This window comes from Colias philodice, chromosome 12 (assembly GCF_061535455.1).
Source record: "Colias philodice isolate Cphi_HAF_F1 chromosome 12, ilColPhil1 Martin Lab GWU primary, whole genome shotgun sequence".
Classification (NCBI taxonomy): Eukaryota; Metazoa; Arthropoda; class Insecta; order Lepidoptera; family Pieridae; genus Colias; species Colias philodice.
In genome coordinates, this window is record NC_143097.1 from 5,102,537 (window position 1) to 5,119,682 (window position 17,146).

General features: G+C 32.0%; 3 protein-coding genes across 4 annotated transcripts; 1 reads left to right on the plus strand and 2 right to left on the minus strand.

Moving 5' to 3' along the window:
- Positions 1–681: 681 nt before the first annotated feature.
- PMP34 (Peroxisomal Membrane Protein 34) lies at positions 682–3,290 on the minus strand. Its single transcript, XM_089701590.1, has 3 exons — positions 2,968–3,290; positions 2,661–2,721; positions 682–2,574 (listed from the first exon to the last, which is right to left on the minus strand). The coding sequence occupies exons 1-3, from the start codon at positions 3,022–3,024 to the stop codon at positions 1,853–1,855; spliced, it is 840 nt and encodes a 279-aa protein (XP_089557716.1). The 5' UTR covers positions 3,025–3,290; the 3' UTR covers positions 682–1,852.
- Positions 3,291–5,501: 2,211 nt separating this feature from the next.
- On the plus strand, positions 5,502–15,092 carry Strump (WASH complex subunit strump). Of its 2 annotated transcripts, XM_089701572.1 has the most exons (11): positions 5,502–5,746; positions 5,952–6,054; positions 6,185–6,376; positions 6,513–6,724; positions 6,948–8,365; positions 8,946–9,205; positions 9,505–9,632; positions 10,191–10,592; positions 10,669–10,895; positions 13,933–14,083; positions 14,825–15,092. In XM_089701572.1, exons 1-11 carry the CDS (start codon positions 5,625–5,627, stop codon positions 14,964–14,966), a joined length of 3,357 nt encoding a protein of 1,118 aa, XP_089557698.1. In that variant the 5' UTR covers positions 5,502–5,624; the 3' UTR covers positions 14,967–15,092. The 2 variants fall into 2 exon arrangements, with proteins under 2 accessions (XP_089557698.1, XP_089557697.1); XM_089701571.1 differs by lacking the exons at positions 5,502–5,746; positions 5,952–6,054 and adding an exon at positions 5,757–5,900.
- LOC149483969 (leukocyte receptor cluster member 1 homolog) lies at positions 14,977–16,614 on the minus strand. Its single transcript, XM_089701588.1, has 2 exons — positions 16,389–16,614; positions 14,977–16,250 (listed from the first exon to the last, which is right to left on the minus strand). The coding sequence occupies exons 1-2, from the start codon at positions 16,409–16,411 to the stop codon at positions 15,392–15,394; spliced, it is 882 nt and encodes a 293-aa protein (XP_089557714.1). The 5' UTR covers positions 16,412–16,614; the 3' UTR covers positions 14,977–15,391.
- Positions 16,615–17,146: the final 532 nt, after the last annotated feature.

Consider the following 17,146-nt stretch of genomic DNA (forward strand, 5'->3'; position numbering starts at 1 on the left):
TATAGTTTATACAATAAAATAGTTGATTGCCTTGAAAAAAAATCACTGATTATTTTTATTAATTGATGAATAAATCAATGACAAGAATAGAGAGCTAAGTATAGCTTTAATTATACTTAATTATATAAATTATACATTATTTATGATAACAAGTCAAGAAAATATTAAATATAATATTATTATGCACATGTTGTGACCATATCGTAGACTTGCTCACATCATGATATGGGCAAATCAATTTGACCAGTTCATTACATTTGTCTACATTTCACGATGGATTTATCGATTGGATAATAAAATCCAAATTTGACCTATTAAGTGGGCATTCGAAAACAATTATACCTACAGCGACTCGTAGACACAATTTCACAAAAAAACCATCCGAAATAGGGAAAAGTGAAATGTCGGACAGTAAAATTACGTATAGTGCACAAGCTAGTATTTAGATTAATGGCGTGCCATACCGGACTGTAAAAAATCGATATGCCGGACAGTAAAATTCCTTGTAGTGCACAAACGCGCTAAAGTGTATACATATTTTTAATCACAGTTATGATTGCAATTTATTATACAATAATCAAGTATTTCTTTCTATTGTCTACATATACTTTTAAATAATATACATATTAAATACTGTTTGTTAAAGTACATATTTGTGTAGAAATTAATTCATTGAAAGAAGGTTAGTTCTCTTACTTGAACACTTAATTAATAATAATTTACATTATTAACATCTATCAACAACAAAAATACACTACATTTGTAAGCATTTTGATCTATACGCTAAACATAAAAAAAGAAACATTATGATCCAGCTTAGTAAGTAATTGTTGATATTAATGGCACAATATTTATAATATTAAGATCCATTTTAACTTGCTCTGTCCGCTTTGTTTAACTATATTTGGCGATTTAGCTCGAATTAAAAAAAAATCATGATAAAAATATATATTTTTTTTATTATTTAGATTAGTGATTACAATATTGAGAAGGTGTTCAATGCAAGTAGTATAATGCTATACAGATTAAATTTTTCACAGTAATGCATATTTCTTCAAGACAATCCTCCATATTCTTGTATTTTAGGGATGTATGTTTGTTTTTTACTTTTACACGGGAAAACCACTGAACTAATTTTGATGATACTTGGCAGTGATGTAGCTTATGTATCAGAATAACACATAGGCTTAAAAAAAAGGTGCAATTACCCGCGGATTTAGCGGCAGGTAAAAACGCATACCTAGCTACTTTAGATATGTAATTTTATTCCATCTATGCTTAAATTCTTCTGAAATAAATCTCTAGGTCCAACAAGTCAAGATTATCTTACGGAACAAGTCTAGTTTCTCATAAAAAATAAACAAAAAAAACGAAAACATAACATTTGATAAAAATAAAACATAATTAAAAGTAATTGTCATGTCTAAGAATAACTTAATCACATTCACAAACTTTAATAACAAACACGTTAAATAAGATACTTTTTTTTGTTGTTGGAATGTTCATAATGTAAATGTATTTAATGCATAACTAAAATATTGTCTTTGTAACATATCACAATTCTGGTAATTACTCTTTGGTAAGTATTTGATTGGTTGAAGTTATTTCTACGGACAAAAAAAATATCTACAGTTAATTTGCCACCTATTCCCAAATTCCATTCCCATGTTAGCATAAATATTATGCTTTTATTAAATATTTAAAATAACTAAGCTAATTACATAATGTAAAAGCATAGTTTCCTCAACCACATAAAATTAGACTTATGTAATATTGAGCATACATGATCAACTATAACAGAAATCTGAATACATTTTCAACAATATATTCGGTGCTTTAAATAGTATAAACTTCATTTTTTGGTTATTTTTACCCTCATAATTGTTAAAACTAATCTCACTATTTTTTCATAAATAAGGAACATTAATGCTGCAGTCATAACAGTTTGCATAATTTTAGTTTCCAACCCTCTAAATAAAACTAGAGGATTAGATGTAACCTCATTATACAATGGTTTTAAGCTTTTGCCCACTCTTAAACGTGACTGCACTAGTTGAATAGGATATGTTAATGTCGTTGCAATTGCTTTTGCTATTGCTCCAGTAAGGAAGGCAGAGTAAGTGTCAAAACGTTTCATAGCCACCAAGTTTCTTTTTATAGATTCATAGATCATAAATTGTATAGCTGGGTTTGACACCAATAACAATGATGGAAAAGTACCAGACCACAATCCCTTTACACCTTCATTATTATACACATCACAAAGTCCTTCAAATAGACTGTTATATGAATTCTTATTGAATTTCATTCTCATATTAACAACCCATAACGGAGATGTAATTAAGACATTGATACTACCAGCTACAACACCAAAAAGCAAATCTTTTAATGCTGATGAATTTCCCACTGATGAACGTCTCAATGCATGAAAAGTATAGAAGTAGACAAAATTTGAAACAGACAGTGATTGCAAGACAGGACACAATCCACGATATAAAGATTCAAATCCTTCTTCTTTCGCCAATTTTAACACAAGCTCCCATACAGATCCTTGAAGTTTATTGGAGTCTTCAACTAAAACAACAATAACCTCAAATTAAATGATTTTTAAATCATTGACTTAATTGTTTGTTTGAAGTTATGTTCAAATATTATGTTACCTTGTTGTCTTGACCGCAATGTATCTAAAGGATAAAATGCTGCCATTCCCACAACACTTCCCTGAGAAGATGAAAGATATATAAGTATTAATGTTTGTATTGTTTACACATCTATAGCATGTGCATTCAATAGATTATTTTGTTTCATATATGCATGTCCTTTTGATCAGGAAATCCATACTTATAATATCTAAATAGACATGACACTAATTCATGTCTACAGGATAAGAAATACCTTACTTATAATAAGATATGTACTGTCCTATATATTTTAACATTATTATATTATTTCATTGTATATACCAACCGTTGCCCCAGCCAAAGCGTGCACAAGAGTTTCATAACTTAATAGAGAAGAAGCCATATTATTCTACAATATACTGAAAATACCAGTAATTCCTTTAATAGTGTCGAATATATTGTTTTCAATAAATATTTCAACAATACTTTCCGTTTTCAACACATTGATAATAGATCATTGAGAATTTAAGCAAGATACAATGATAATTTTAACAAAAAAATCGACAACTTGACCCTTGGAATATCGTTTTTGAAATGTTTGTTTTTTTTTTCAGATTTTTTTTCCCGGCATGAGTCAAGACCACAAACTGAGACAAATAAATGACATTGACATCACTGATCGCTTGTCAGTCAGAACCACAGAGCAAAAAACAGAAAGCATATAATTATCTATGCCCGCCCTGAAGACGTGAAAATACGCTGTCCAGTTATATATATAATTTATAAAGCTTATTTACTCAATATGTATTAGCTCTCTGAGTATTTGTTCCCCAACGAGTACAATATGGAGGTCTTCAAGAAAAGAGTGAAGGGATACTTGAGCTTTCTAGGGAAGCGCGCTCCATCTAAGGCTACATCTCAGCTTACCATATGGCGAGATCGTGGTCAACTGGTCAAGCGCTTCCGTATCATACAAAAACTTGAGCGATGTCAAGGGAAATCCGGATGGAACGAAGTGTTAAGTTGAAGAGAGACAGACAGAGAACCACGCGCACGCCGCACGGCAAAAAGTGTCGTGACAACTTTTCGTAAGAATTTTCTCCGTCTAGCAACACAACGCGCGATAAGGAACTTCGTTCCGATAAAAAAATGTATTTAATTTTGAATCGTCTAAATTAAAATGCGCATAGCATTTCTCTGGTGGAAAAGCGCCTTAAAACGTCTTCTTCTTCTTCTTTTTTGTTTATGGCCTTCCTTCTGTGTGTTCTGTGCACACACAGAACAATAAAAACAAATAGAAGTGCTTTAATGTCATAATTAGTATGAAAACCAGTGTCGCCAAACCCATACATTTAAACCGATAGTTATACAGTACACTACAAGTAAACTATGCCTTTGATTGGACAGCTTAATTTGAGTAAAAACTGACTTAGGTTATAAATTCAGCATTTCAATATGTACCATAACGCACCATGTTACGGTTTATTTTAGTACAACATCTCTAGGTATATTAGCTGTTTTGTTTCTCATTGCATAGAAATTCCAAATTCGAAAACATTCAGCTACTCCACAACAGAGGGCGTTAGTTTTCGATAGATATAACTTTGAACCTCAACACATAGAGATAAGGTTGAAATTTGTGTCACTCAACATTAATGACATTAACTTGATATTTATCTGATGCTATGCCCTGAGGGATGTCAGCCTTGTTATCGATATCGAGATATCGATAATTCACAAATAAATATTTTTTGTGTATTTTTTTTCTTTCTATTATACGAGTATAGTATAATGTGTCACATTTTGGAGTATGTTTATTACTACTAAGTACGTCTTTTTATATTATTATTATTAAATAAAAAACGGAATAGAATAGTATTAACCTATATTTACAAAATACAAACAGAAAATATGCATTATTTTAAATCTTGGAACTGCCGTAGGTTTGCTGTATCGGTGGCCTTTGTTAGACTGCTTAGTGCTGTTCGGCATCCAGGTAACTCGTCAAGTTGCATTTATCCATTTCTCTTTTAAATTAGCCTCTTTGGGAAATCTATAAATAAATTGGACAAATGAAAGCTAAGGAAAAATAAAATAAAATTTAATATTTACAATGTTTGTCTTTTCTAAAGTATCGATACTGTCGATATGCGCCACAAGCATCACTAAAGCGACATTCGTTTGTTTATTGCAATAATATTCCAGAAATTCTTGTTTGCTGTTCAATCTATAATAGTACTAATTTCTTACGCATTAAGGTTCATTTTGACTAGATACTTGTATACAATTTTGACAAATTACAAGCGAAGTTATAACATAAAATATTATATGTAAAATAAATAAAAATAAGACTTACCGATGGTATGAAATGCCTCCATTGCTGATATTATTTCGTCTGCTATCATTTTTGCACTCTAATACCAAACAACACGTCCTAATTAATGAATAAATATGGAAAAAAGGTTTGACAGCTGACAACCGACTCGAATATTTTTCTGCGCACAACTGAGAGCAAGTTAGGTGATCTTACCTTACAAGTGACACGTGGGCCACGCCCACATCACACTTCTATCTACTTTACTGTTCTGTGGTTCTGTGCAAGTGATTCCTCCCGCCACCAGTTGAGTGATTTATTGAAAAACAAGAAGTGTTATAGGGCGTTGTACAGATACATTAAAGGCACTGTCGGAGCGATTTGATTACGAACAAGGGAATGAAAAATATCTCGAACATTATTGATAAAAAAAAAATAAGAATTGGCTTAAAGGTCTAGTAACCAGGCCATTAAATATTAAAAAAAAAAAAATGTGTTCTGTGCTTAAAACGTCGGTCGGATAAAATTTGATTTTGACATTTTTAAAAGACACAGCTGACAGCAGTCCTCGGCAGCAGTCAGCAGTCAGCTGTCAGCAATACATTTCAATATTTCATGATTATGTTTATTATTTTCCATATTCATTAATCGTTGTGTGTTTTTCAAATGATAAATTGCAAAACATAAAAATGAGGGTGTTTTTAGCGGAAGATAATCTTTGTGCGCAAAATTTATTAAAGATAGTTTCTCATGGAAATGCTATATTAGCTGAAATATTAAGACTGAAAGATCACATTCCCTACATGTATTTGTAATTATCAAACACTTTTTATTCCATCGGTTGTTTCCCTGTACTTAGTTTTTTCGTTTTTATCATATATCCTTTTTATTATTAAAACAGTTTTTTATTATAAAATGAACAAGCACATACTTATAAAAAGAACTTTCACTGATGGTTTTTGCAAGTATGTATAATATTAATCTTATATATATCTATCGTTATATGTTCGTTTTAGATTTGAGAATAAGGAGATACAACAGCGATATCAGGATGTAATCATGGACTTTAGCTACTTTAAAATATCAGACATTCAGGAAAATAAAATTTCTTCTAATCTGGTATTCATTGATATTATGTACTTTTTTTTATATAGACACAAAGTATTTTATTGCATTCACTACACCATAAAATTAAACACAGATTTTCAACAAGAAAATATATTTAATTAATTATGATTTATATTTATAGAAACTACAAGATTTGGATGATGACTTAAAAGAAAAATATCTGGAGCTGATAACACGTTTCTATTTACTTTTCGAAAATATTTATCAATTTATTATTGATTTAAATTCATTTGTTGAGCAATTGCATGATGGTGCTTTCATTCAACAAACTATGGATACTGTCCTAAGAGATATAGAAGGAAAACAATTGCTTGTGAGTATTTAGCCAGCTAAGATGTGTCAACACCTTTATTGTTTACAAGTTTATTATGAATTTTAATAATGAAAAAAACTATCAAAATAGTGAATTTTTGCAGTATTCATACCATCAAAATACAATTAATTTTCAGTGTGAATCTCTGTACTTATATGGTGCAATGCTACTGTTATGTGACTTATATATCCCGGGTGCAGCTAGAGAGAGACTATTGGTTGCATTTTACCGATACAGCACAAATCAGTCTCAATCCAATGTTGATGATGTCTGTAAGTTACTAAGGGACACTGGTTATGACCAAGTGCATGGAAAACGACCATCTGATTATCCTGTTGAATATTTCAGGTACTTAATTTTTTATTTTATATTTAGAAAGACAATCATTCTGTGGTTTTTAAACCAATTTAGTGTTTTTGGAAAGAAGATTTAATTTTTGAACATTTGTAACAAGTAAATTCAAAACTACTCCAAGCCACAGAGTCAAGCTAATTTATGTTACATGCACTCACTATGAAAATGAAATAATATATTTTATGCAGTTTTTAAAATATGAATCCAATTTTTACAGTCGTGTACCTGTCCACCCTGACTTTATTGAGAAAGTAGTTGGCAAATTGCGATCAGAAGACATTTATAATCAGTTGTCAGTCTACACTATACCTGAACATCAAGCTTCTGCTCTGGCTGCACAGGCTAGCATGTTAGTGGTGTGTCTATTTTTTGCACCACATTATTTGCATGGTGATATGACTAAGATGCGGGAAATTGTAGATAAATTTTTTCCTTGCAATTGGGTTATACCCATATATATGGGAGTAACCCTGAGTGTGTTTGATTACTGGGAAAATTTTAAAGCTGCTAAAACCTGTCTGAATAATACATGTAATACTAAAATGGTAAAAGAAATATTTTCGAAAAGAGGAAGTTCTGTACCATTATTAATTACTAAAACTCATCAGCTACTTAAGGAGGGAACATTGACTGACGACTTTGTACTAGATAATGTGAATAAAATACTTAATGTAATCTTGAATGCAAACCATGTATTAAGATGGCTTTTGTTACATAACACTGATGTGATATTTTTTGATAACAATAAAAAAAGTAAACAAATGAAGGATTTGGTTATAAAAGAATCTGTCTATGATCCTCTGCAATTGTTAGAGTTACTTATAAGTACTGCTGAGTTAGAGTTGAAAGTCAGAGAGTTTTTAAAAAAGTTGTTGGATAGTAGAAGTGAAAGTTGGAATACAAATAAAAATCTTGCACTCGAGTCTTTAAACAACTTATCTGAATTGTTCACTGGCAGTAAGTCATTCACAAAAGTTGCTGAAAATGAACAATTGAAGGTCTGGTTTGCTAACATTGCTAAGCAGGTATCGTCACTCAGTGATCAAATTACCCCAAAGTCAATAAAAAAAGTAACAAGACTTATACAAGTATTAGATGATGTTGAAGAATTTCATGGCATAAAGAGTACTTCTACAGTTGTCCAATTACTAACTGAAACTAAAGAAGCTTTAAAAAATGTCCTCAGAACAGCTTCATTAAAAGATGATTCTTTGGTGACATTAGAAACTGTTGCAGACTTCAGTTATGCTTGGTGCACCATTGATCTGTATACTAATTACATGCAAGGTCGTATTAAAGAAAACCCAGCTGTCACAAGCAGATTGAGAGCATTATTTCTAAAATTAGCTAGTGCAATGGAAATTCCTCTTCTACGAATTAACCAAGCAGAAAGTGAAGATTTAGTTTCAGTCTCGCAATATTATAGCAATGAACTCATTAAGTACATTCAAAAGGTGTTACAAATAATTCCAGAGATGGTATTTAGTATAGTTGAGAAAATAATTGAATTACAAACATGGTCCATTATAGAACTGCCAACACGTATTGATAAGGAGAAGTTAAGAGATTATGCACAACTCGATCACAGAATGGAAGTTGCTAGACTTACGCATTCCGCATCAACATTTACGACAGGCAAGTTAATTAATATATATTTTAAATTTTAATTAATTATGGAGAGTGGTTTATCGGCCCATATTCTTGGCCCGTAAAAATTTGTTTAGAAAGAAAAGTTGAATCATCAGGCGGATTGCCCAACTCAGCCACCCTTGATCCGGCCAGAATGATCGAATTTTTTCTGTTCTTTCAGTTTTATGTAGTTTTATGTATGATAATTAACAACCATCTCAACCAATACGAAACATTTTTCAATGATTACAATTTACATGTAATGATGGAACACGACGTGAAAGGATGCGGATTCGAGTCCCGCGTCTTGATCGATTTTTTTTCAATTCTTTATAAATTTATATTTATAAAGTGTTTGAATGCCATAAAACCAATAGTATCAAATTCATGATTGTGTCGATCATGCTCTTATAAAATACGTAACTAATAAAATTCCTCCAATTAAACCCTATGTATTTATTTCCGATCTAATAAATTACTATAAATATTTTTATTTCATCTTTTTAATTAAATTAAAAGCTTCGGCTAAAACTAGGAAATGTTAAAAGCATCTGCAACATAATCTAATAAACATTCGAAAATACAGGTATTTTAGATATGAGATCTACATTAGTTGGTGTTATAAGAGTTGACCCAGCAGAGCTTTTGGAAGAAGGCTTACTAAAAGAATTAGACAAGCATGTAAGCAAAAAGTTTGTTGAATTCCTTGAACCTCAAGTGAAAAAACCGAACAATTTAATTTCGAGACTGCAAAAATTGGCTGATAGCATGGAGGGCTATAAAAGATCATTGGAATATATTCAAGATTACATAAATATTCATGGATTAAGGATATGGCAGAAACAGGTAAGGATCATTTAATTGTATTGACTAATAGTGATTATTATTATTTTTTGTGTAATAAGGCTTAATGTGTGCATGTGGGAAACGATTAACGCATCTGTCGTAAATATTTACGTTTATCATCAAGATTGTGTTTACGAATTACGATGTTTATAAATTGAAGCATTTTAATATAAGTAAATATTGAAGTAAGGACAGTTTCATCATCGATCCGCGGTCTCTCTTAATCTCGATTATTTTAGTAAAAATATTAGATTATTTAGTCGTATCGTGATTGAACTCTTTATTATTTACACTAACAGGTTTCAACTCTGATTAATGAAAACGTTGCTAAAGAAATAAGCATACGCAAGGGAGTAGCTTTGTATGGACCATCGGCAGGTTTTATGGGAAGCCTTGCGAAACAAATTTCTCAACTGACTGATGCTAGGTAATACAATTAGTGTTATACTTTACTAGCTGCGCTTCGCTTAGCGACTGTTCACTGTTGGTCTTAGCAAAATGATATATAGCCCATAATAGCCTTCCTCGATAAATGGGAATGAGAATTTTTCAAATCGGACCAGTAGTTCCTGACATTAGCGCGTTGAAACAAATAAACAAACTCTTCAGCTTTATAATATTAGTATAGATTACATAGGAGTTGAATTGCTTAGAGGGCAATTGCTTAGTAACAATGTCCTGTACTTTCTATTTTTATTTCATTTAGCACTAATAAATCCAATAAAGATATTTGCTTATTTATATTACCATAATATTATAGATGTGTGAAGGAAATACATGGAGCAGGTCCAGGATACTTAAATACATATTTCCGAATTTGGTTCTAATTTGTTTGTGCATGATATTATTTGGAACCAAAAAGTTGAGCGTAGAATAAAGATAACTTCTTTCACCAGGAAAAACACCTGAACAGAGAATTTGCATAAGTTGAACGTTGAGACTACAGTTTGTTTAATTAAAAATATTTCTCTTTTGTTATTTTCAGAGTAAGCACGTACATAAATGTTTGTGCAGCTTGGTTTGACATAAAAACCAATTCTGAAGTAGTGAACACAAAAACATTCTCCAAATTGAATGAAGCCATAGGCGTGGTTGGTCTTCATGGTCTGGATACATTGTACGGTCATATGATCAAAAACCAGCTTCAGCAAATACAACATATTCTTCGTACGACTCAGGAGAAAACAACATTGATTAATAAAAATGTAGATTTGAAAGAAATAGAACAAGTAACTCTTAAAAATTATAAGACTTTTCAGCAGATAGCAGATATTTTGCTAGCAGTGGGAAATTTGCAGTTGTTAAGAAAACATATAGCGTACCAGTTAAATACAACTTGTAAATTTGATTCCGCTCATTTAGAGGCGTCTTTACGGACGATGAATGAGTAAGTAAAAAGGAAGTGCAAGGTTATTCAGATTTTATATAAAAATTATTATCTTATTTATGAATCTCATTTACAGATGTTTAATCAATGAATTGAAGAAAACTCACAATTTAGAATCTAATCCCAACTGCTTAGCGTTGATGAGAGAGCTTGACCAATATTTAGTAAGGTGTGGACAATTTAAACCATTCGAAAAGATTTACATTAAAAATCCACCAGAATTCAATAGTGTTTATATGGGCCACATGATAGCACTAGTTTTGATTGCACAATTGTCCAAACTGCAACTGTGTTTTACTTCAGGTAAGAATAAATTTAATACATAAAAGGCTAAGCGAATAGATTTTAATGTTAGTAACAGTCTGATAATTAGGTAATTAATTTATAAGTTCTGGCACACATATTATGCACTGTTAGACTACAAGCCCGCATAGGACAAAAATATGGGTCAAATGAACCACCAGGGGACATATCTAGAACGATAGCAGAGCAAAAAATAATAAGATTCATCACTATGCCGTCACTTGTAAGCTGTCCAACTGAGTGCAGATGAGAATTGAAAAGTACAGGTAGACTCGGTAAATTTTGGTCATATATTTTTGTACGGCATTCTTAACCATCGATAGATCCATTAAAAATAATAAGAAACCGCTCAGTGCCGTACAAAAATGGTGGTCCACCAAGTCGGAATTTTTATTTAATTTCCGAGAGTTACCGGGGGTAAATTTGGTCATTTGACCATGTACGGCATCTGTGTCATACTATTGCTATACTGCTTTTAATCCATTATTCCGCAACGCCGTACAAAAATCATGGGGACAAGGGGAAAAAATCGAGAGTTGTAATCCCCTCTCTTTTCCCACTCCAGGGGGTCATTTGACACAACACGAAATAAATTTATTTTTAAAGTATTTTATGCATAGATAATATTTTTTCATGTGCCGTACATTTTCGTTGGTTCAAAGGGGAAAAATCTGAAAAAGAAAAAAATCCATATAACGAAATGTTTGCTTTATATTTTTATAATAAAACTAGCATTCCACCTGCGGCTTCGCCCGCGTTTTCAAAAAAAAACCCGCATAGTTCCCGTTCCCGTGGGATTTCCGGGATAAAACCTAGCCTATGTCACTCAGAAATGATGTAGCTTTCCAACAGTGAAAGAATTTTTCAAATCTGCCAAGTAGTTTCGGAGCCTATTCAATTCATACAAACAAACAAACAAACAAAAAATCAAACCTTTCCTCTTTATAATATTTGTATAGATATAAATATACATTAATATTAAGAAGCTCGAGGTGGTTAATTATCACCTTGGAAATTGACAGTCAGGTGGAATGGACTCCGTTAAATTGATGAACTAATAAAAAAGCTATGAACGAAAAGATGTGAATTATATGCAATCAGTCCATGAATACAGGTAAAGTCACAAGCAAATGCTAGTAATATATACATATTCAAAATGTACAAGTAAAGCGCTTTCAAATGATACCAAACACTGCATATTTATCTTAACTTCATTTTTTTACTCTGTATGTTTTGTCCGCTAGAGGGCGCCACATTAGATTTTGTGAAACCCCATATAGCCTTTAGCTAGCTAGTCGCTGGTTATCCAGTGAACAATTCAGACGCTTCTAATGATATGTCATTTGTCGAATTCTGATAAGTAGTTCAGAAGTTACGAGGGAATAGATGAAAATGAAAATGAAAATGAAAAATATATTTATTTAAAAACCATATGTTTTTACACAGATACACTTTGATTGACGTTGCACACTTTACACATATTGGCTTAACCCATTGACCACCGAGCGGCCCGATCGGGCCGAGACACAATAGATTTTCTATTGTGTCTGTGATCCGAGGACTGACGGATTAATCTAGGTTTATTAAAAAAGGATTACCTATAGTACCCACACTAGGCAAGCCTGTATCGTGGGCACTGAGACGTTTTACCAAAAAAACAAAATTAGATGTCCTCGGTATGATCAACGCTTATATCTTACACGTACAAAGGCATTTTATCACTTATAAGCTACAGGAAAATAAATACTGAAGATGAACATACATACATGACCTGTAAACAACCATAACCCTCCTTTTGCTTTGCCGTAGTTGGGTAAAAATATGTTAATGCCGTACTGTATCAAATGGCCATAAAGCACCCTTAAAATTGTAGCTTTCGTCGTTTTCATCAGCCTAAAAGATGTGGTCTGCACAAAAATGTACGGCATCGTTTTTTCCTAATTTATCTATGTTAATACTATTTAAAACAACGGATAAAGTGTAGAAAACTATTATATGTCATTAATCTACGATGTTTAAACTTTAACAAAATTTCTGGTTTTGCATTTCTCTGTAACTTTTTTTAGAACGGTTTCTTTTGAACGGCAATACTATACAACAATTGAATTTTACAATATCATGTTAAAAAATAAGTTCCCGTACAGGGTCAAATGACCTTACAGCTCTTTATATTAAGAATTCGATGAAATTAAGATGATTATTGGTATACATTTAAAAGAACAATTATTTTTTGACGGCATTGCTTTTAATATTACTTTTGAGTGCTAGATAATGTTTTGGAACCGAAGCCGTACTTAGTCAAATGACCCCCTGGAGTGGGGAAAGAGAGGGGATTGCAACTCTCGATTTTTTCCCCTTGTCCCCATGATTTTTGTACGGCGTTGCGGAATAATGGATTAAAAGCAGTATAGCAATAGTATGACACAGATGCCGTCCATGGTCAAATGACCAAATTTACCCCCGGTAACTCTCGGAAATTAAATAAAAATTCCGACTTGGTGGACCACCATTTTTGTACGGCACTGAGCGGTTTCTTATTATTTTTAATGGATCTATCGATGGTTAAGAATGCCGTACAAAAATATATGACCAAAATTTACCGAGTCTACCTGTACTTTTCAATTCTCATCTGCACTCAGTTGGACAGCTTACAAGTGACGGCATAGTGATGAATCTTATTATTTTTTGCTCTGCTATCGTTCTAGATATGTCCCCTGGTGGTTCATTTGACCCATATTTTTGTCCTATGCGGGCTTGTAGTCTATGTGGAATATTATTATGGCATTTTAATACCTAGCAGAAAAGTTCATGTGGTTCATATTCTTTCACAGTAGGTAACCAAACTGCGAATAGGTTACCAAAGCCTAGGTACCTATTTTACAATATACGTTTTTTCCCAACGATATAATTAAAAACATTTTACGTAAAAATGTAGGTCTTCAGTATATTTGAATCCAAATAAAATGAAATATGTAGGATAATCCTAATTAAAATATAGATCCAAGAGACCATTCTAATTATGGAAAGTTTGTTTTAGGTGATTTAATAACGAAGAAACCTGGTGAAAATATTGACGGATATCCATTGATCATTGGCGCTTATACAATATTGCGTCAATCTAAATCAGAACATATGGATGATTTTTTGGATTATTTATGCAAATATGTAAAAGTAGTTACTCTTAACAGGTATGCGGTATACTAGCACTGATGTATTGAGTTCTTAAGATAATTAAATTTTAAATCGATAAAAAAGTTTTGGTGGTGTGGTGTTCACGCTTATAGCGCGCTAGGCACGCTCGCTACTAGTTCACGCGAGTAGCGAGCAGAAATATTTAACTAAGAAAATTCGTTCGTATTGAAAGCTGTTTCAAAATGTATCCGTTGGAAATTTTTTCAATTATTCTACACATTGGTGTACCCCTAGAATAATTGACGCCAATGCGTAACCCCGGATTGCCGAAAGACGCGAGTTCGAGTCCAGGCGCGTGATCGGATTTTGTTCTGTTCTTTAAAAAGCATTTAAATGATATCTGTTACTGTTGAAACCCGTTTCCTATTACAACACATTTTCCCTAGTTAATATAGGTGGGATTGTCTTTGACACTATTTTTGTGTATCTTCTTAAACATATTTTTCGAATACTTTTTATCAATATTGCCGAAAAGAATTTAGCTCTAACTAGGGATAACCGAAAACGGGTTTAAATTGTAACACCTTCATCGCACTCTTGCGAAGCCCGGCCCGAAGCCCGTGCGGGTAGCTAGTAAGTAGTATGTAATAAAGTACAAATAGGTTAAAATCTACTTATGCTTCTTCATTTGTCATATTTTTTTAATGTTTGAAAAATCAATAACTGAGTTTTCAACTGATTTATGTAATATATACTTTTTTTAACCTATTTTATTCATGTTATATAATTCTTTTCAGGATAACAACTTCAGAGAATGGTTATGAAGGGCCATTAGTAACAAGATTTTTACAAGTATTTTGTGAAACATTTGGTTATTCATTCACAAATTTGGAAGATAAATTGCCACTAGCATTATTAACTCATTTACCCCAAAAGTAATCAAATAATGTTTTCTGCAAATCATTTATTTATCACGTAACTATAAAGGACTTTTATTGCAATATTTTATATGTATTATTTTATTGAATAAAAACATATTTATATAATCAATAAATATTATTCATATGTATTTGTTTCATGCTCCAATTGTTCATCGACAGTCCAGAAAAACTTTTAACCCAAAACAAGACTAGAATGAACAAACTTATCTGTATTTTACTAATTCTGTCTAGCAAGATCTGGATTAAATTGAAAGTGTACTTTGGCGTTATTTTTTTAGGTTTTTTTTTTTTAAGTTTAAATTGTGTTAATGGAGACTCCATAATAGTTTTTCTTATACATAGGTATATCTTGTTTTGACATACTTTGATGGTTTATTTACGTGAAGACAAGCCGGATTCTCGGCATATAAACATATTTCAATCTTATCTGTAATTTTGTCTTGCAAGCTCTGGATTGAATTGAGAATTGTACTTTGGCGTTATTTTTTTAGGTATTTCTTTATCTTCCAAGGTAGGACCACCATTTAATTTAGTTAAAAATAAAACAGTTTTTTGTTTTTCTTCTTGTTCTCGTTTGAGTCTTGCTTCTCTGAGTTTCTTAAGTTTTAGTTCTTTGTCTGATTTTTTGTTTGAGTGCTTTTCTGGTTTTAAATCAGTGACATCTACTTTATTTTTGCTTTTTATTTCTGTATGAGTTATTAGTTTTGATTTTTCTGATTTACAATATTTTTTAAATGCGTTAATTGGATCATGGCGTTGTTTAGATTTCCAATTAATTTCCCCATCTTTCTCATCACAATCTTTTGTCTTTGGTTTACCATCTTCATCTTTGAGTACCAACTTATCATAAGTATCTTTTACATATTCAGGTCTACAAAATCTTGATGAATCAGGTAGCACTTCATACCAATTTTTCTTCCCCAGTGCCTCATTGGTATCTTGTCCAAGATATGTCAAGTAACCAATCTTCTTTTCATACTCTTCTTTCTTTTCTGTTACCTCTTTATTGTGTTCCTTATTGGAAGTACTAACTGCATGTTCAATATCAGCAAACAAGTTAACATGTTCATGTGCATTACCTTCAAGAGTTTCTAGTGTATGTTTTTCTGGGAATGTTGTCTCTAAATTTTCTAACTTTTTTTTGCTCTTTTGCTTCAAAATATTGAGACGCAATTCACGGTCAGCTTGGTCTATCCTTAATTTTTCTTGTCTCTCCTTTTCTGCTGCTTCTGCTTCATCTCGTCTGACTCTGGCAATATTTTCTTTAGTCCGCACATGCCACCTGCAAATGATTTGATCAGTAGGTATTTAGTAAAAATGGTCACTTTTTATTGTCTTGTGAATAAGTAAACATAATAGGTACATTATAAAACAAATTACACTGTATAAATAAAAATAAAAGCAAAATTCATAAACATACCGTTTCTTTGGTAGAATATTCATTCTTATTTTATGTAGAAGGCTGGACGCTGAATATAATTATCACGGCAGATGGAATGAAAACACTTGTTAACTATAGTCAACTATAAATAGTTATTACTTGATATTGTAAAATAATTAAGATTCAGTATCAGGTATATAAATTTGTTCACAATCGCCTGGTTGTGAGAAATGTGAAATGTCATAATAACAACCACAGATAACAACTAAGGCCGTCAATTTCACAGAATGACAGAACACAGATCATGTTATGCATCGCCATAGACAAAATAGAAGAAGTTACGTATCAACCACAGAATACGAAATGGTATGAAACTTGGGCGTATTCAGAAAGAAAGCTTGAAACTTATAAGCGCTTATCGGCGCTTGTCAGCGCTGGTAACCCGCGCAGGAAAATATATGAACATGACAAGCGCCGATAAGCGCTTATAAGTTTCAAGCTTTCTTTCTGAATACGCCCTTTGTAATGTTTCGCCTTTGTTGATTCCTAATGTTAATAATTATTTAGCCTATAGATTGGTTTATATCACAGAGTTTATATAGAATAGTATATAAGGCGAAATAAAGTAATTAATTGTGATATTTTAGTAACGAGTTAAATCTAAGTGGATTTTTCAAAGGCGCTTTGTTTTATAAGGTTTTTTGTATAATTCTATAATTATATTTTTTATTTGGCTATATAATCGGCTGTTTGCAAATAGTACGGCAAAAAGGCTTTCTGTTTCATTCCTCGTTGTC

Excerpts from the sequence above, each read along its gene's own strand:
- PMP34 (XM_089701590.1), bottom strand. The coding sequence starts at position 3,024 with ATGGCTTCTTCTCTATTAAGTTATGAAACTCTTGTGCACGCTTTGGCT. Across the intron at positions 2,722-2,967 it reads ACGCTTTGGCTGGGGCAACG|GGAAGTGTTGTGGGAATGGC; the intron begins GTTGGTATATAC and ends TCATCTTCTCAG. Across the intron at positions 2,575-2,660 it reads ATTGCGGTCAAGACAACAAG|TTGAAGACTCCAATAAACTT; the intron begins GTAACATAATAT and ends TTGTTGTTTTAG.
- Strump (XM_089701572.1), top strand. The coding sequence starts at position 5,625 with ATGAGGGTGTTTTTAGCGGAAGATAATCTTTGTGCGCAAAATTTATTA. Across the intron at positions 9,206-9,504 it reads TAAGGATATGGCAGAAACAG|GTTTCAACTCTGATTAATGA; the intron begins GTAAGGATCATT and ends TTACACTAACAG. Across the intron at positions 10,593-10,668 it reads TCTTTACGGACGATGAATGA|ATGTTTAATCAATGAATTGA; the intron begins GTAAGTAAAAAG and ends TCTCATTTACAG.
- LOC149483969 (XM_089701588.1), bottom strand. The coding sequence starts at position 16,411 with ATGAATATTCTACCAAAGAAACG. Across the intron at positions 16,251-16,388 it reads AATATTCTACCAAAGAAACG|GTGGCATGTGCGGACTAAAG; the intron begins GTATGTTTATGA and ends AATCATTTGCAG.